Genomic DNA, 17,093 nt, shown 5'->3' on the forward strand with positions numbered 1-17,093 from the left:
ACTTTACATGTAGTTGCCCATTTTTCTAGCTCGTGGTACCATTACAGAAAATCATTTGTTTTAAAAAAACTGATTTTTATAGTCTGTTTTAAATCTACATCTGCCTGTAAGTGAGTTTATATGAATCAGAGGGTTCATTTTTTTCCCTCTGAACTGGAATTTAGTAAAATAAACCTGCTCACCCTTTCCTTTTGTTTTCATTACAGTTATTAAAAAAGAAAGGAAATTCTACATTTCTTCAAAGACTAGAACGGGGAGGCCCGGCCACCATTGCATCGCAACTCAGGGTTAGTGAAGTTTTCAGATTTCAAAAACTTCCATTTTGATTATATCAACTGTAGAGGGTTTACATGGAATTCTCCTCCATTTTCAGCACTTAAGGACCTTCCAAAAAGTAAGCATACACACACACACACACACACACACACACACACACACACACACACACAAAGCAAGTGAATGCATAATAAATAAGAATCATGGATTGAAGATAAAGATTTTTATTTAAAAATTGCTTTACCTTGTCAGTCGGTGTCCTCTTTGGGGAATCAGTTGTGCTTTACTTCTCTCCTTAGAAAACTCTGACGGATATTACTGGAAAACTTCAGAAGTGCACTCCACACTTTATTCATTGCATCAAGCCCAATAACTCGAGGCTGCCAGATACTTTTGATAATTTTTACGTGTCTGCTCAGCTGCAATACATTGGGGTCCTGGAGATGGTGAAGATCATCAGACACGGATACCCTGTCCGCCTTTCCTTCTCGGATTTCCTGTCAAGGTAGGTTCTGCTCTTGTGTCCACTGTTCCCAGGACCATGTTGATGATATTGTAGCGTGGATCTTCTGTTTTCTTTTCTGGCATTTCTTTTATTATTCATATTCTTTTACCCTGAGTAGACAAAATACTGTGGGAAGCAATGAAATACGCTGACAAAGCTTATATAAAAAGTTACTGGGCTTCCCTGGTGGCGCAGTGGTTGAGAGTCCGCCTGCCGATGCAGGGGACGCGGGTTCGTGCCCCGGTCCGGGAAGATCCCACGTGCCACGGAGCGGCTGGGCCTGTGAGCCATGGCCGCTGAGCCTGCGTGTCTGGAGCCTGTGCTCCGCAACGGGAGGGGCCACAATAGTGAGAGGCCCGCGTATCGCAAAAAAAAAAAAAAAAGTTACTAAACTTTACTGCAGACCCGATAGCTTGGAAACAATTTTCGTGTTCCCTTAAATTTAGGTTTCCTCGGATTTAAACATTTATAAAATTGTTGCTTATAATATTGACATAAAATTATAATTTGATATAAGAAACTAAGTATGTGATTATTTTCTCCTTTTATATGTATGAACAAATGTTTTTTAGGTCAAGTGTCGGCAAACTGCATTCATGGGCACATCCAGCCACTACCTATTTTTTGTAAATAAAATTTTATTGGAATACAGGCAGTGAAAATAATGAGGATATCTGTTTTCAGGCAATCAAACAATAAAAGGGAGGATGGGCAAAAAGGAAACAAGAAAGTATTTGGTCATCTTATATAAAAACATGAAATTTAAAAATCACATTGACCTAAAGTAATATCAGTATTACAAGTATAAAATCTAGCATTTATGGTTAAAAACTAACTGTACAAATAGTATGGAGAAATCTGTTTGGCAAACCATTCAGCTAAAAAAAACAGATTTTAAGACTTTGTTGGCCAGAAGTTCCGTTTGAGCCACTGGTTTGAAGAAGCTGCTCAATTCAGGAAAAGCAATCAACCAAAAGACTGAAATCAGCAAGTTGGAAATAATCGGGACAAAGGGTGTGATATTTAAGCTATGACTAAAATTCTACTTTTAATTTGTATCACATTTGTTTTTCCGGAGGATAGAAGTAGCATCTGTTTATTGTGTATTTTGGTAAATTTCACAAAGACACAAAGAAGAAAATCAACATCCTATGACCTATTCATTCTCAAAGAGCTGATAGACTGTTCAGAAGGGAGGAGATAAAATCCACCACATTTCAGGATAAAGTACCTGGAGAATGAGTATGTTTAACCTGCAGAGTGTATCGTGTAGGTAGACAAGATAATTGTGTTTAAAAACTTAAAAGATGCTAATTCATGAGCTCATAGACACACTGTCTACTATTTATAGGGGAAAACTGCAAAGTGGGGCATTACACAGGGATACATTAAGAATTAACATGTGCTGAATATAAGAATTAATTTGTGCTTTTGTTGGGTAGGGATGGTGGTGTCACATCACTGCTTATTGTACATTAAGAGGTGTCTGGTCGGGACAGCTCTGATCTGCCTCTTTCTGTTCCCTCAGTGGACGTCCATTTAGAGTCTCCAGAAATGTTTGGTCTGTTATGAGTATGTATTTCTCACACTTTACAGTTTAAGTATTAAAAGTCAGCCTTCCCACCCCTTTAAGTCCAAGTGGTCTTCGATTCAATGAGTTTAAAACCTGCCCATAAACAAGTTTAAAGTAATAGATTCCCACATTTACCCCGGACCTTCTGAATGACAGTCAACAGAGAGTGGGGTCCAAGGACCCCCTGGTTTGTCTGATGGGGAGGGGTGTGGTGCTGTTATTGCTGGCATCATACGGTCTCAGAGGGTCACCAGCCTTGATAAACTGTAGTTCACTCAGCAGCACTGACTCCCTTCCCAAGCCGTGCTGAGAATCATGGTTCTGCAACGTTAGTGTCCATCATAGGCTTGTTAAAATACAGATTGCTGGGCGGCAGCCCCAGAGTTCCTGGTTCAGTAGGTCTAGGTGAGGTCCGTGAATCAGCATTTTTAGCGAGTTCCCAAGTGATACTGGTGTTGCTGGTGTGTGGACAACCTTTTGAGAACTATTGCCCTAGAACATCTACTCCCTTGGGGATTACATCTTTGTTTGGTTTTGTTTTTCCCCAGACAAGGGTTGAAAGTAGGTGAATGCCTTGATAAGCAAAGGGAACTTGTCGAGGATGCAAAATCTCAGGCATTTACTGATTTACTGAATTAAAATCTGCAGATCTGTTGAGATTTCCAAGTGATCCGGATGCAGTTTCAGAAGCACTGTGAGTGGATTCCTGCACTGGATATTAAATAGGGTTAATCTCACCCTATGAATATTTTTTAAAGTGCATTCAGTGCATTTTCTGCTGTTTATTTTGTTAGAATGTCTTCGACTCATGGAATCAAAGAAGCTTGGCATTAAAGTGTCCCTCAGAGTCTCTCTGGTATAATCTTTAGTAGCTGCATGGATCTTCCTTACAGCTACTCCAACAGGCAGTCACTTGAATTGTCCTATTTTCCCAGAAAAGGGTGGAGAACATGGCTGTGTGTGTACATGTGTGTGTACATGTGTGTACATGTATGTACACGTGTGTGCACGTTCCCAATATTATATATCATAATAATTAGAAAATAATTTTACCTTTGTTATTTGTATTTGTCTAGTTTGACATATATACATATATACCTACCAGAATTTCTTATCTCTGTTACAATAGTGTACGCAATGATTATCTTTTAAAATTAAGTACAGTCTCCCATATATATGCATTTCTTTTTTTTTTTTTTTTTTTGCGGTACGCGGGCCTCTCACTGTCGTGGCCTCTCCCGTTGCGGAGCACAGGCTCCGGACGCGCAGGCCCAGCGGCCATGGCCCACGGGCCCAGCCGCTCCGCGGCACGTGGGATCCTCCCGGACCGGGGCACGAACCCGCGCCCCCTGCATCGGCAGGCGGACTCCCAACCACCGCGCCACCGGGGAAGCCCTATATGCATTTCTTGCTTTACTCTGACTTCTAGGCAGAGGCCACGTCTTATTCAGTCACAATACCTGTGCGTTTTGGGTTTTGGTCAATGTTTTAGGAATGAAGCTGGCATTGGGGATTAATAGCTGTTCAGTGTAAAGTAACGTTTCCCCATAACAGAGACGGTAGCTGCACTACGTTTGTTGAAAAGAATAGTGGGGATGGGAATGATACGTTTTGGTAAATCTCTGCTTTTCTTTAACCAGCCCCTTACGCAACAGGAGATGTGATTTCAATTTATCATCTTTATTTGTAATTGCACATTAGTAGAAATGGAATTATTAATGTACTTCAGTGGGAATTTGTCACCGTCACTCTTACATAAAGGATGCCTATCTGGAATATTATCACAAAAACACTGATCTGTAGAGAGATTATCAGCTTCTACAGAACTTGAATAAAACACAATCCACACATTGTCACATCAACAAGTAACGTATTTTTTCAGAAAGCTCATCAGAACCTTGAAATCCCCCCGGGCAATCAAGCTTCGTTGTATAAACACAGCCTCGAGGTGCGATTTAATAGTTTTGGTTGCCAAAATATCAGATAACAGTTCCTATGTAAAACATTTCTTTTCTGTTTGTATCACCTTGTCTTAACTGTTAGAGAATAAAAACCAATCAAACAAATTACTTTGTTTAGTTTACAAAGAGGAATATGGTTACCACAAAAATGCTGGACAAAGAGGAAAAATATGTCCAGTTTTGAAACCAGCACCTACTCATCTCAACAGCATTTATCGCTTCTGAAACCCAACATGACAGTAAATGTGGATAATGGGCAGTTCTGCGGAATCTGTAGGTGGACGTGATGGTATTGCAAATTCGCTTCCTGGTATCCTGGCTTTAATAACTGTCCATCATTCTGAGTCTTCCTAATCAAAACTGGAGAATTGTGTTTGTCGAGAAATCCTATTTTGATTAAATGAGAAGCATGCTTGTTGAATTTTTTCCCTAATAGCATCAATAGTTTCTGAATGGGGTAGTAAAAATGCAAGTTCCTATCTCCATGGCAAGAAACCTCACAAGTTTGGGTATATGAGGAAGAAGGAAAGGAGCAATAGAAGTAAATTATTATGTGCAAATCATGATACATAATTGGATCACCTATTGCTGTGGACTGAATTGTTCCCTCCACAAAAACTCATACATTGAAGCTGTACCCCCCAATGTGACTGTATTTGGAGATGGGTTCTATAAAGTGGTAATTAAGGTTAAGTGAGGTCCTAAGGGTGGGGTCCTGATCCAATAGGATTGGTGTCCTTATAAGAAAAGTCACCAGAGAGCATGTCCTTCTTCTCTGCTATCTGAGGATGCAGTGGAAAGGCAGCTGTCTGCAAGCCAGGAGGAGACCTTGGTAGAAACTAACTGGCCCACACCTTGATCCTGGACTTCCCAGCCTCCAGGACTGTGAGAAAATAAACTCCTGTTGTTTAACCCGCCAGGTCTGTGGGATTTTGTTATGGCAGCCTGAGCTGGCTGCGAATACCTGTGTTCGTAGGTGTGTGTTGATATGATCTCAATAGGTAGCATAGCTGGACAAGTTATGCTGGGAAGTTTTTGGGACTTTGTTCGTATTATGTGCTACTCTTGCGCTAATGGGAAGAAGTCTAGTTTACATGCACATGTCATGTGATTTAAAAAACTTGTGTCTTTGTACATGGAATCATATTCTTTCTATCTCTTTCTCTATTTACTCAATGGCATTTACTTGATATTTAAGATTCACTCAAGCATCCTCTCTGTTGAAAAGTCATTTATAAAATCCCCAATTGGTTTGTGTCTCTTCTCTAAGCTTCAAAAAGGCCTTCAGTATTTTACTTATTATTTGCTCACTGGAAATACTCATTTATGTGACTATTTAACCACTTAACCACTAGAGAAGAGGTTAGCAAACTATAGCCACCAGATCAGATCTGGCCTGGCACCTACTTTTGTATGACCCGAGAGCTAAGAATATCTTCTACATTTTTCAATTGTCAAATTTTAAATGGTTCTATATATACCTACGTAATCTCAAGTTTGCCTCTTGGCATACAAAGCTAAAATATTTACTCTCTGGCCCTCTACAGAAAACAACTTGCTACCCCTGTCCTAGACCGTATGCTCCTTAGATGAAGGCAGGTATTATTGCCCGTGCAGATGCTAACATAATGCCCACCAGCCGTCATCCTTCTGGGTCCAAACTCTATGGAACTGAACAAAAAAGATCTGACATCCTCTTCCATTTCAACAACTGTCTCTAATGTTGGACGGATTCTTCAGTTTGTGAGAATTTTTCTGATGGCATTGTAAAAGACAAACTCTCACCAATACCATCTGCAGAACATAAAATTCCAAGTCAGTGGCTTGCAAACAACGAAGGTTCCTTTCTCTTCTACATTATATTTGACTGTGTTTAGGAGTTGCACACCTAAGCTCGAATCAGCTCTGATTTGGGCCTCTTTTTCATGATGCACCCCAGGGTTCAGGAATAGCCCAGATCTAGGACATGCCCTTCCTGTGCTGGGGGAGAAGAGACATGGCTGAGTGGCTGCCACAACTTGTGCTGAGCTGCAGCATCTGTCACTCTCTTATATTCCATGGGTTAAGGCAGTCACATGGCCCAGGCCAACATCAGTGGGGTGGAGAAGTGTCTTATTCATGGGAAGTACCCCAGAGCACGTAACAAAGAGTAGGGGTGTATACACTTCTGGCTCGGTTAGCAGTTGCCCCACAACTTAGTGGCATAAAACAGCAATTTGTTATTTCTCCCAGTTCTGTGGGTTAACTGGGCTTAGTGGGGCATTTCTTGCTTGGGGTTTCTCCGTCCACTGCAGCCATACAGCAAAAGAGGTTGGTGTCAGCTGGGCTGGATGGACAAGACGGCATCTTCATCCCTGTGTCTGGTGTCTGGTTGTTCCTTCATGTGGTCTCTCTCTCCAGCAGAATAATCTGGACCTCTTACCTGGCGGCTCAGGGTTCCAAGGGGCAAGGAAGGAAGCTTGCAGTCCTCTTACAAGCTGGGCTGGGAACTAGCACAGCATCACTCTCCCTGTATTTCATTGGTCAAAGCCATTGCAGACCAGCTGAGATATTTTCACTGGGAAGCAAGCAAGTGGCCAACTTTGGGACAGGCTACCACGTCTTCTTGAAGGGAGAACATGCAAGTAATTGAGAATGATGCCTAAAGCTCTGCCTATGTGCACCGGCACTGAGTCGAATCTCTGTAGACAGAGTTTTGGGTGAAGTAGAAGAGAATAGCTTTATTGCTTTGCGAGGCAAAGAGGGACACAGCGGGCTTGTGCCCCTCAAAAACTGTGTGTCCCAACCTGGGAGGATTTGGTGAGGAGTTTTATAGCAATAGTCAAAGGGCGGGGTTGCTGGTAAGATGCAGGGTGTGTGCAGGGCCTGCATTCCTTTAATCTGGCCTCAGATGATCTCCTGATGGGCTTGTGTGGTTCCTTTAATCCGGAATGAAGAATGCTAACATCTTCCATTTGTTGGGGGTTTTAGTTCTGTAAAGCACTCAAAGATATCGTTATGTGCATCCCTTGAGGCGGAACCAGGACCCTGCCCCAAGCCTGCGCTATTGATTCCTGACTGCTCCCCACTTGTCTCTGCATCCCCTCCCTTCCCTGATTAGCAACTGTTTGAACCTCCCCCTTGGAACTCAGGGAAGATCATGGAGGCCGAACAGAGAGGCTCCCGTGCCCAGGAGCCCCATAGGGTCTTGCTCGGTTTTAGGAACAACAAAAAAATTTTCGATAGTCATGCCTATACCTATGAATTGCTATTATATCATCCTTCACCAGTAAGTGTATGTGCGTTTGGTGTGCTGAATACTGTAATACCAGAATTTTTTTTTCCAAACTATAGAATTGAGGGAAAGAATAATGTGAGGCAATGATGATGAAACAGTTTTGAGGTGTCTTTAAAGGTAAGGTACCACGCCTGGTACCTTGCATGGCACTGTACCACCGTTTTCAAAGCTTTCTTCAATACCCTGTATGCTTGTCACATTATAATTATCATGGCTTTTTAATGATCATCCAAGCCTGGGCCAGATATTAGTCCTTTGTGTCTCTACTCTTCTCGGGTGCTAACCTTCTAAATGTTCGTCTTTTTCCAGATTTAGAAGGGACATCGTTTGGAATCTAGCTGTGGGTCTTGGGTGGCAAGTGTGGAAGGGTCACATCATTCATCTGTGGACTTCTTTGTGGTTGGCAGGGGAGAGCAAGACAGCATCACCACGGGGAGAGGTTGACCCTTTAATGAGGTGCCCTTATGTGGAAAAGACAGAAGGGCTGGTCCAATAAAAGCACCCCAGGGACTGGTCTTATGCTTGGCAAGGTGAGGGCACGTGATCTGTGTTCTGAGATTGTTACTGGATGAGATCCCTCGCAGAAATAGTAGGAGTCATTTAGCTTGTTTAAATGACACAGTTGTCGCTGAAAGGGCAGGCTGTGAAAGAACGTAGCCATGATGTTAAATTGGGTGCGGGGAGAGGGATGAAGGGACACACTTCAGCTGATTGGATTAAACTAGTGGGCAGCGGCCGCCCAGCCCAGCAGAATCACAGCTACAGATCTGGGTTGGAATCATCGAAAAGTTTTCTTTGTTCCTTGGAAGTGATGTCAGTTACTGTCAATACATCTTTTTTTTTTTTAATACATCTTTAATAGAAACGTGAGTTAATACGTTCGAGAGCTGTTAAATATTCTAATTCAACTGGCAAAGGATACATTTTCTTCTGGGTAATTTTGCCAAGTCTCAACGGTATTCTTCCTGCTAAAACCACTCTGCAGGGTTGGCTGGTTGTCTAAGGTTTAATGACATTTGGAAGGAAAGAGGGCCTGCTACTTTTCAATGAAATATAAAATAGGAAAGAGAAGTATAATAGATTCTCGAAGCTATTTCAATTTAAACATAATTAAGTATCTTTATTGGGAATTTGTTATACTGTTCAATGGATTAGGAATCATAAATTACCCCATGATCCACTCCAGACGTCTGAAAACTTTTTCTTTAAGAGACCAAATAGTAACTATGGTAGGCTTACAGGCCACAAGGTCGCTGACTTACGTATACTCAACTCTGCCTCATGGCAGAAAGTAGCCATAGACAGCAGGTCAACGAACGGGTGAGGAGGGGTTCCAATAAACTTTGTTGGCAGAAACAGAGGTGGGTGGTTTTGACCCAGGGGTACCTAACCCTTTATCTAGTCCCACCCCTCCTCTTTCTGATAGATTTGGGGGACATTTTTCCATAGAAAGGGGGACAGATGATGAAAGGTGACGATGTTTGCTTTCGTACATGCATCGTTGGGCTTCCATCCTAATTTCTACTCTGATAAGCTGGATGGTCTGCCATGACAGCATTCATTCACTCATTCCTTCACCATTCACTTCTTCATTGTCATTCATTCACTCTTATTTTATACTAGCATTTTGTGGAATCAAAATGCCATTATGCCTTTAATTTTTAAATTATAAGTTATGTCAGGGAAAACATAATCGCAAGATGACGTTGCTTGCGGGGGCCAAACCAGTTTTAAATAATGACCTATAAGTTGCTTGTTTCATGATTATAAATCATTTAATTCTGTTTATCGGGCAACAGTGTTATGTAGTGGGATCATTAGTATACGATAGTTTTCATTCATGATATCTAAATGGTCCTCATAACTCAGGAGTCGACAGAGAAGCTCAGGTCATCATTAGGACTTTTGAGGGGACCTGATTCATATCATTTTTCTTACCCAGTTCTTGACCAAAGTGAGAAGACAAAAATCATCAAAATGTCATCTTTCTTGCATGTAAAGTCTAGGATGAAGGACACTGCTTGGTGTGAGAGGCAAAGTGTCTGCTAATAGAACCCCAGAATTAGGCAGAATTGCACACACAACCCCCAGTTACGGCCAGTTTGGGCTCAGGTAGACCTCCCAGTGAGGGACGCTGTTCAGGCAAGGCTTGGAGAAGGGAAGGAAGACAAGCATTCCTCTGCAAGCAGTTTGTTCTCAAACAGCTGAGAATCCCCTGTTTTGTTTTGTTTTCTCTGCAGAGTTACCAGTTAGATTAGTCAGTCACTTCGCCTTCCCTCATGGATTGTGAAGGATTAGAGAGTGACCCAGAGTGTCATCCTACCTCCAAGTCTAAGGAAACGTCAGAAAAGAAGAGGCACCGCCCTCTGCATTGTTTTGTGTTCTGAACCAGAGAACGCATCCAGGAAGCCTGCTCTTGGGGGACGTCTGAGTCTTTCAGAATATTCTCCCCCATCTTCATGAGCACCCACTTCTTTCTGATGTGTCTTTCTGGGACCACTGAGAAGCAATATAGATTTTTGTACCCAAAGATTCTGCAGTGGGCCAACAGTGCATTACTTTAATTGATTTCAAGGCCACTCTGTATTCAAGACTATAAATGAATTTTATTTCCCATCCCCAACCCGTCCTGACACATTGTCCAACAGAGCCCATCAGGGATTCTGCAACCAGAATAAATGAAAATATTAAAACAAAAGAGCAACTCAAATAATAAAATCCCAGTGGCCTAAATATTCCCAAACTTGACTACGAATCTTCTTCCGTTGTTAAATTCCCAGTGAGAAAAGAAAGTTCAAAGATTAATACGTCTTATAAATTCAAGTCCAGAGATACTCAGTTGCAAAGGAATTGAAATCCCAAACCTGATTATCTTGACTTTCTGAATTAAATGTCCAAAATTCCATATGCATATGAAATTACTATTTCAGAAGCATTCTTTCCATTTTTCTAACTTAGCTCAGACTTAGCTAAAAAGGTTCCATATGTCTTGGTGGAGCTGGGGACTCTTCAGTGTAACATTCTGAGCAGTTAGTCATTATATTAGTCTGTTTGGGCTGTCGTAACAAAATACCGTAGTCTGGGTGGCTTAAACAATTGGCATTTATTTTCTTACAGTTCTGGAGACTGGAAGTCCAAGATCAAGGTGCCATGGAGACAGAAAGAGACAGAGACAGAGAGAGACAGAAAAACTCTCTCTGGTGTCTTTACTTCCAAGGATACTAGTCCTGTTGGATTAGGGCCCCATCCTTATGAGCTCATTTAACCTTAATTACCTCCTAGAGGCCCTATAGACGAATACAGTCACATTGGGTATGGGGGCTTCAGAATATGAGTTTTTTTGCGGGGGGACAGAAACATTCAGTGTGTAGTAGTCATCTTAATGATGTGACTAATTTAGATCTCATTTGTTGGGTATATCACTGCCAAATCGCTTATCAATTTCACATCAAGTCCAGTGAGTAAATACTAACCATAAGGTTATTTGGATACCAATGTCATACACACTAAATTTAGAACTAACATACACACTAAATTTAGAACTATTTCCCTAGTCCTAGAGCAGAATATTACAGGAAGAATTATTCTAGAATCTAATATTTTGTGTTGCCAGAGACAAGGGTGATCATAATAGTATATTGACCAAGCCAGGGCATGTTTAAGAGTGAAATGGGGCCACTGTTAATAATTTTGACAGAAATACAGGTATAACCTGGGACTGTCCCTGGCAAACCAGGACATTGGTCGCCCGAACTATCTGTACCCTGCACTTAACCTTCTCATGAGTTTCACTGCATTTCATGACCAGGAATCTTTCATCTCTGTCATTGCCAGTAGATTATAAGCCCTGTTAAGGAAAACCTTCCACTATATGCATGTAATAGGTGGCCGACAAGCATTTGTTCAATAAGCTAATAACGTTTTAGTTTTCTGTATAGTTTTATAGTTGAGCTCTACATCGTGTGTCCAAGATGTAGTATTCATTGATAACCTATGATGCGTTCCTAACTCAAACCAGCTCTGACTTTCAAACTACCTTAAAATACATGGTTTCATTATACCTAAACATTTCCTTTTCTTTTTGGCCGTGCCACGTGGCATGCAGGATCTTAGTTCCCCAACCAGGGATCGAACCCATGCCCCCTGCAGTGGAAGCACGGAGTCTTAACTATTGGACCGCGAGGGAAGTCCCTAAACATTTCCATTTTAGGGTAGCCATTTAAACGTTAGGGTGAGATAATGATCCCAGTCTTGCCTTTGTCACAGTTTAATAATATTCTCACTCCTCAAAAAGCACTGAGTCATTCTCTGAAATTCCTAGCCATAACTGTACAATAATTCATGGATTCGTGCTCTATATTGATTTTTTAAATGGCTTTCATTTGATGGTCCTTTCTTTGTTCTTTGAAATGCTTTGTTAACTGCAAGTACTCTCTTTTACTGCAAGGGGAGGATCAATTTATTCAGTAAAAATATTTTTAGGAATAAAAACATCACAATAGACACTGGATTGATGATCTATGTTTAGGGGAGAAGCTGCTGCTAACTAAGAGTAATTTACAAGTCGGGCTGACCCATTTAATACTATTTCCACATATACTCACTTGAATCGTTCACTACAACTACTTTATTGTGAGACCCTATTACTTAAACTTGAAAATTTACTTCTGTGGCAAGTTAATAAATATTGAAATTATGTGAAATAAAGATTTCTACATTTAGTAGAAATCAATTTTGAAATAAAAGTAATTTGGTTTATTATTAGGAAATCCTTACTATTTTTTAATCCATGGTTTTAAAAGTACGGTGATGACATTGTGTTTTTAAACTAATATTCTTACAGATCTCTCTCCACTTAGGACCAAAAAAAAATCCCAGGGTATTTCTGTACATCATTCTCAGCTATTTTCTTCACAGCTGTCAAAAATGGGATAACTTATATTAGGAAGGATCTTATAATGTATTCAAAACAATGAAGTTTGCAGGAAAATGAATCATGCAGAGTGACCTGAAAATTATCAATGCACATAGTGAGGGACTCAAGAAGAAAAAGATTTTAATAGGAATGAAAAGCCTTCTCGACAACTGACAGATGGTTAGAGATGGGGCAGTGTGACTTTTTTTCCAGCTCTGATCATCATGACACTAAAAATCAGAGTCCCACTCAAGAACTAGAATACCAAATGCGGCACTCAGCAAAATTACGCCCTCCCCTTTCTTTGAAGAAACTTCTATTAGATCTCTACAAAGCTGAGGAATAGAAGTAGTCATTTATACATTAGGTTTAATAAAGCAATGATTATTTAACAACATAATAAAACAAGAAAGCTATATCTATACATTTCCCATTAGAGATCACCAACCCATCATTTCCAGATTGAGTTTTACAGATTTATCAGGAAGAGACTTATTAAGAGGAGTCATTCCACGGCTATTTAAAACTCTGCTGCTCTTGTCCCAGTGAAGATGTACTTGGAGCAGGTACAGATGCAAGAGAATTTACTTGCTATGCCCGATACACCTCACTGTCAAGACCAGCATCGACACCGCAGTCATCTTCCTGCACTTGAACATCTGAGCATTGTTTCATTAGGTACTTCTATATGGTGACTTCTCATTCGTTATTGTGTTTTGATCCTTACTCCAAATAAAGCGTACACTTGCTGATAACAGGACCTGCATTTCCCCCAACGCTTAGCCCAGCACCCTTATTCATGGCAATTGACTGACAGCCTCATCTAGCAGCAGCTTCTGTGTCCTAGTTGTGTTTCTTGTTTCATAGTATGGGTTGGACCCGCTTAGTGAATACACTCCTGGTGCACGCCCGCTGAGAATGGGTCATTTCTTCATGCCATGCTGTAACGTACCTTAGAAATGCAGTGTCAAAGGCACCTTCTCCCATCCCAACTCTTATTGGGATAGGAAGTATTGGAATAGAAAAGATCTGGAATAAAGGAGTTTGGTCTTCCCACTCTACCAGGATATCGCCTTACAGCCTTACCTAGATGGAACCTTAGTGACATATACAAGTGTCCTCTCATAGATTGTGTCCCCGGCACCTAACACAGGGCCTGGTACAAGGCTGGTGGCTAATAACTATGCTGTTGCTATTGAAGTGATTAATAAATCGTTCAAGCCATTTTGCAGGGAATTTTCTTCCTCTTTATGCCTCCACTAACGTTTATAAATTCTGTGTCACTAAACACACACACACAACACACGTACGCACACCAAGCACTTGTCAGACCAGATTCTTTAAATCAGTACCTCTCAACCATGGCAGCTCAGTAGACTCATTGGGGTTTAAATCTTTTAAAAAGTACTGATGGCTGTGTTGGGGCCTGGGCAGTAGGTAAGGTTGTCAGATAAGACACAGGATACCCAGTTAAATTTAAATTTTAGATAAACAACCAATGTCAAATCCATTTTCCTTGCTTTTTTTCCATCAAGAGGAGATACTCCTCTGGTGTTTACTTACATACAAACTAAACATCAGAAGAAGCGAGAACTTTGGTTTCTATCGTAGGCGTCCAGAACAGATTTTTTGTTAAGTTTCTCTGAATTCTTTTCATGAAGATGAATTTATTTATTTCTAAAAAACTTTTAACAGTTTTAATAAACTATGATTGACGTACAATAAGCTGCACCTGTTTTTTCCGTTTAAAAAAAAATGACAAGTTTTGACCTAAACCTACATCTCAGAAACCATTTCACAAATCAAGATGGTGAACCTGTCCATCGGCCCCAGAAGATTCCTTCTGCCCCTTTTGTAGCCTCACCTTCTTACCCATCCCTGCTTCCTCATCCCCAAACAGTCAATGATGCTTTTGTTTACTAAAAATTAGTTTCATTTTCTGAAATATTTTGCAAATGGAATCATAAGTTGTGTACCCTTTATCTGGCTTCTCTTGCTCAGCATAGTAATGTTGACATTCAACCATGTAGTTGTGTGTCATCAGTGGTGTGCTGGGCTGTATTTCTTTTTAATGTTCACTCACCTGTTGATAGGTATTTAGGTTGTTCCCAGTATTTGGTTATTACCAGTACGGCTACTATGAACACTTGTGTCCCAGTCTTTACATGGACATGTTTTCATTTTGGCGGTGGAGTTGGGGGTAAAAATATAGGAGTGGAATTGTTGAGGCATATGGTTAGCATATGTTTAACTTTTAAAAATACTGCCAAACTCTTTTCCAAAATGGTTGTACCATTGTGTATTCCCACCAGCAGGGTATGAGAGTGCCAGTTACTCACATCCTCTCTAACACTTGGTGTGATCAGTCATGTCATTTGTTACATTCTAATGCGTATAAGCTGGTATCTCATTGTGGGTTTACTTTGCATTTCCCTGATGACTAATGATGTCAGCCATCTTCCCATGGACGTGTTTGCTATCCATACACTTTATTTGGTGAATTTTCTGTTCAAATGTCTTGCCTAATTTTTCAGTGGGCTGATTGATTTTTAGACTTCTTTATAGGTTCTGAAGACACGTATATATTAAACATTTAATTGGCACACATTTTCTCTAAGATTGTGTCCTGTCTTCTACATTGTGAAAAAGATTACATAGAATTGGTGTTAATTATTCTTTAAATATTTGGTAGAATTTACTGGATACACCATTTAGCCATGGAGATTTCTTATTTGGGAGGATTTTAAGTATGAATTCAATTTATTTAATAGTTCTCAGGGTAACTAGAGAAGGCCCACGCACAGCAACGAAGACCCAACACAGCCCAAAATTAATTAATTAATTAATTAATTTTTAAAAATGAGTAAAATTTTAGATTGTCAAAAAAAAAATAGTTCTCAGGGTATTCATGCTGCCTAGTTCATCTTGGTTGGATTTCAGTAATTTGTAGTTTTTAAGGAATTGATCAAATTTATCTATAAAGAGTTGTTCGTAACATTCCCTTACTACACCTTTAATATCTACAGCGTCTGTGACAATATTCTCTATTCTGATAACTTTATCTTCTGTCTTTTTTTTCTTCTTTACCAGTCTTGCTAAAGTTTTATCAATTTTATTTATTCAAAGAACTAGCTTTTGATTTTGATTATTATTTTATGTTCAAATACTTCCACTGATTTCATCTCTTATATTTATTATTTCTTTCCTTCTGCTTGCTCTAGGTTTATTTAGTTCTTTTTTTCTCCAGTATTACAGTAGAACTTTAGCAATGTGAAATCTTTCTTCTTTTTGAATATAAGCATTTAATATGAATTTCCCTCTACTTGTCGAAATATCATCATTGAGCTGATGATGAGTTTCCCACATTCTTCCAGTAGTCACTGGCCTGGAATCCAGGGAGCTATAAACCCAGAAGTTGGTATTGGTGCAAGTGGAAACAGCTCCAGGAGAAGCCCTCTACTCCAGGCTCAAGGGGCAGGACATGAAACTAGTAAAGATCCAAGCATGTGGAAAGGCACTGTTTTTATCCCCTCCAGTCTCTCATGCCTCATCTCAAGCAGGCCTGTGGCAGAAGGCTCATAGGCAGCTAATTCTCTGAGGGAGGGGAACTTTCTTCCCCAGTCAGAAGAGCTCCCAGGAGGGTGGGATGAACCCCTATTGATCTCCTCTCTTTCCTGTCAACCTGCAGCTCAGCCCCAGATGCAGGCACAGTCAAAGGGATGCACCATGGAGGGGATAATAAAGCCCCAGACTTCAGGCTGGAAGACAGGAAAGGGGAGACTCAAGGAGCAAGAAAGTGCTAGTGAGACTGGGAAGGAGGGGGAGCCCTGGAAGGTGACACAATAAAGCCTTTTAAGAACCCAAGGCTCACCTCCAAGCTATGTGTGTGAGGATCACAGATGTATTTCCCTTTTTTTTTTCATTCAATTTATTTTTTATAGACTATATTTAGAGCACTTTTAGGTTCACAGCAAAGTTGACTGGAAGATAAAGAGATTTCCCCTATGCCCCCTGCCCCCCCCCCCCACATGCACAACCTCCCCCATTATCAACATCCCCAAGCAAAGTGGTACATCTGTCACAATAGATGAACCTGCATTGACACATCATTTTCACCCGAGGTCCATGGTCTGCATGGTTCAGTCTTGGTGTTGTACGTTCGCACCTTCATTTTTCAAAGATATTTTTACAAGTTAATTGAGTAATTCGAGTATGATGCATCTTCGAGAAGTTTTCTTCGTATTTCCTGTGCTTGGGATTCAGCAAGCTCCTTGGATCTGTGAGTTTCTTGTATCTGTGAGTGTGCAGCTTTCAGTAAATTTGGAAAAATTTTGTCCATATTTTCATGGAGGATTTTTTCTTTCTCACCTACGATTGCCTCTCATTTAGAATCTCCAATTACGTGTGTAGTAGGTCCTTGAAGTTGTCCCACAGATCACTGATGTTCGTCTCTGTTCAGGCTTCTTTCTCTGTGTTTCATTTTGGATAGTTTCTGTTACTGTGTCTTCAGGTTCATTAATCTTTCCTTCTGCAGTGTCTAACCTACACTTAATCCAATCCAATGTAGCTTTTGCTTCAGTTGCTAT

At 40.5% G+C, this 17,093-nt stretch overlaps 1 protein-coding gene across 7 annotated transcripts in view; it reads left to right on the top strand.

The window, feature by feature from the left end:
* Positions 1-17,093, top strand: part of MYO16 (myosin XVI) — a 530,294-nt gene that overhangs the window by 403,338 nt on the left and 109,863 nt on the right. For all 7 annotated transcript variants that reach the window (XM_059995825.1, XM_059995821.1, XM_059995826.1 and 4 more), the window contains 2 exons: positions 207-287; positions 576-781. In XM_059995825.1, coding sequence (XP_059851808.1) covers positions 207-287; positions 576-781 — 287 coding nt within the window. The remainder of the gene's footprint in view (positions 1-206; positions 288-575; positions 782-17,093) is intronic.

The sequence above is a fragment of the Delphinus delphis genome, chromosome 18 (genome assembly GCF_949987515.2).
Source record: "Delphinus delphis chromosome 18, mDelDel1.2, whole genome shotgun sequence".
Classification (NCBI taxonomy): domain Eukaryota; kingdom Metazoa; phylum Chordata; class Mammalia; order Artiodactyla; family Delphinidae; genus Delphinus; species Delphinus delphis.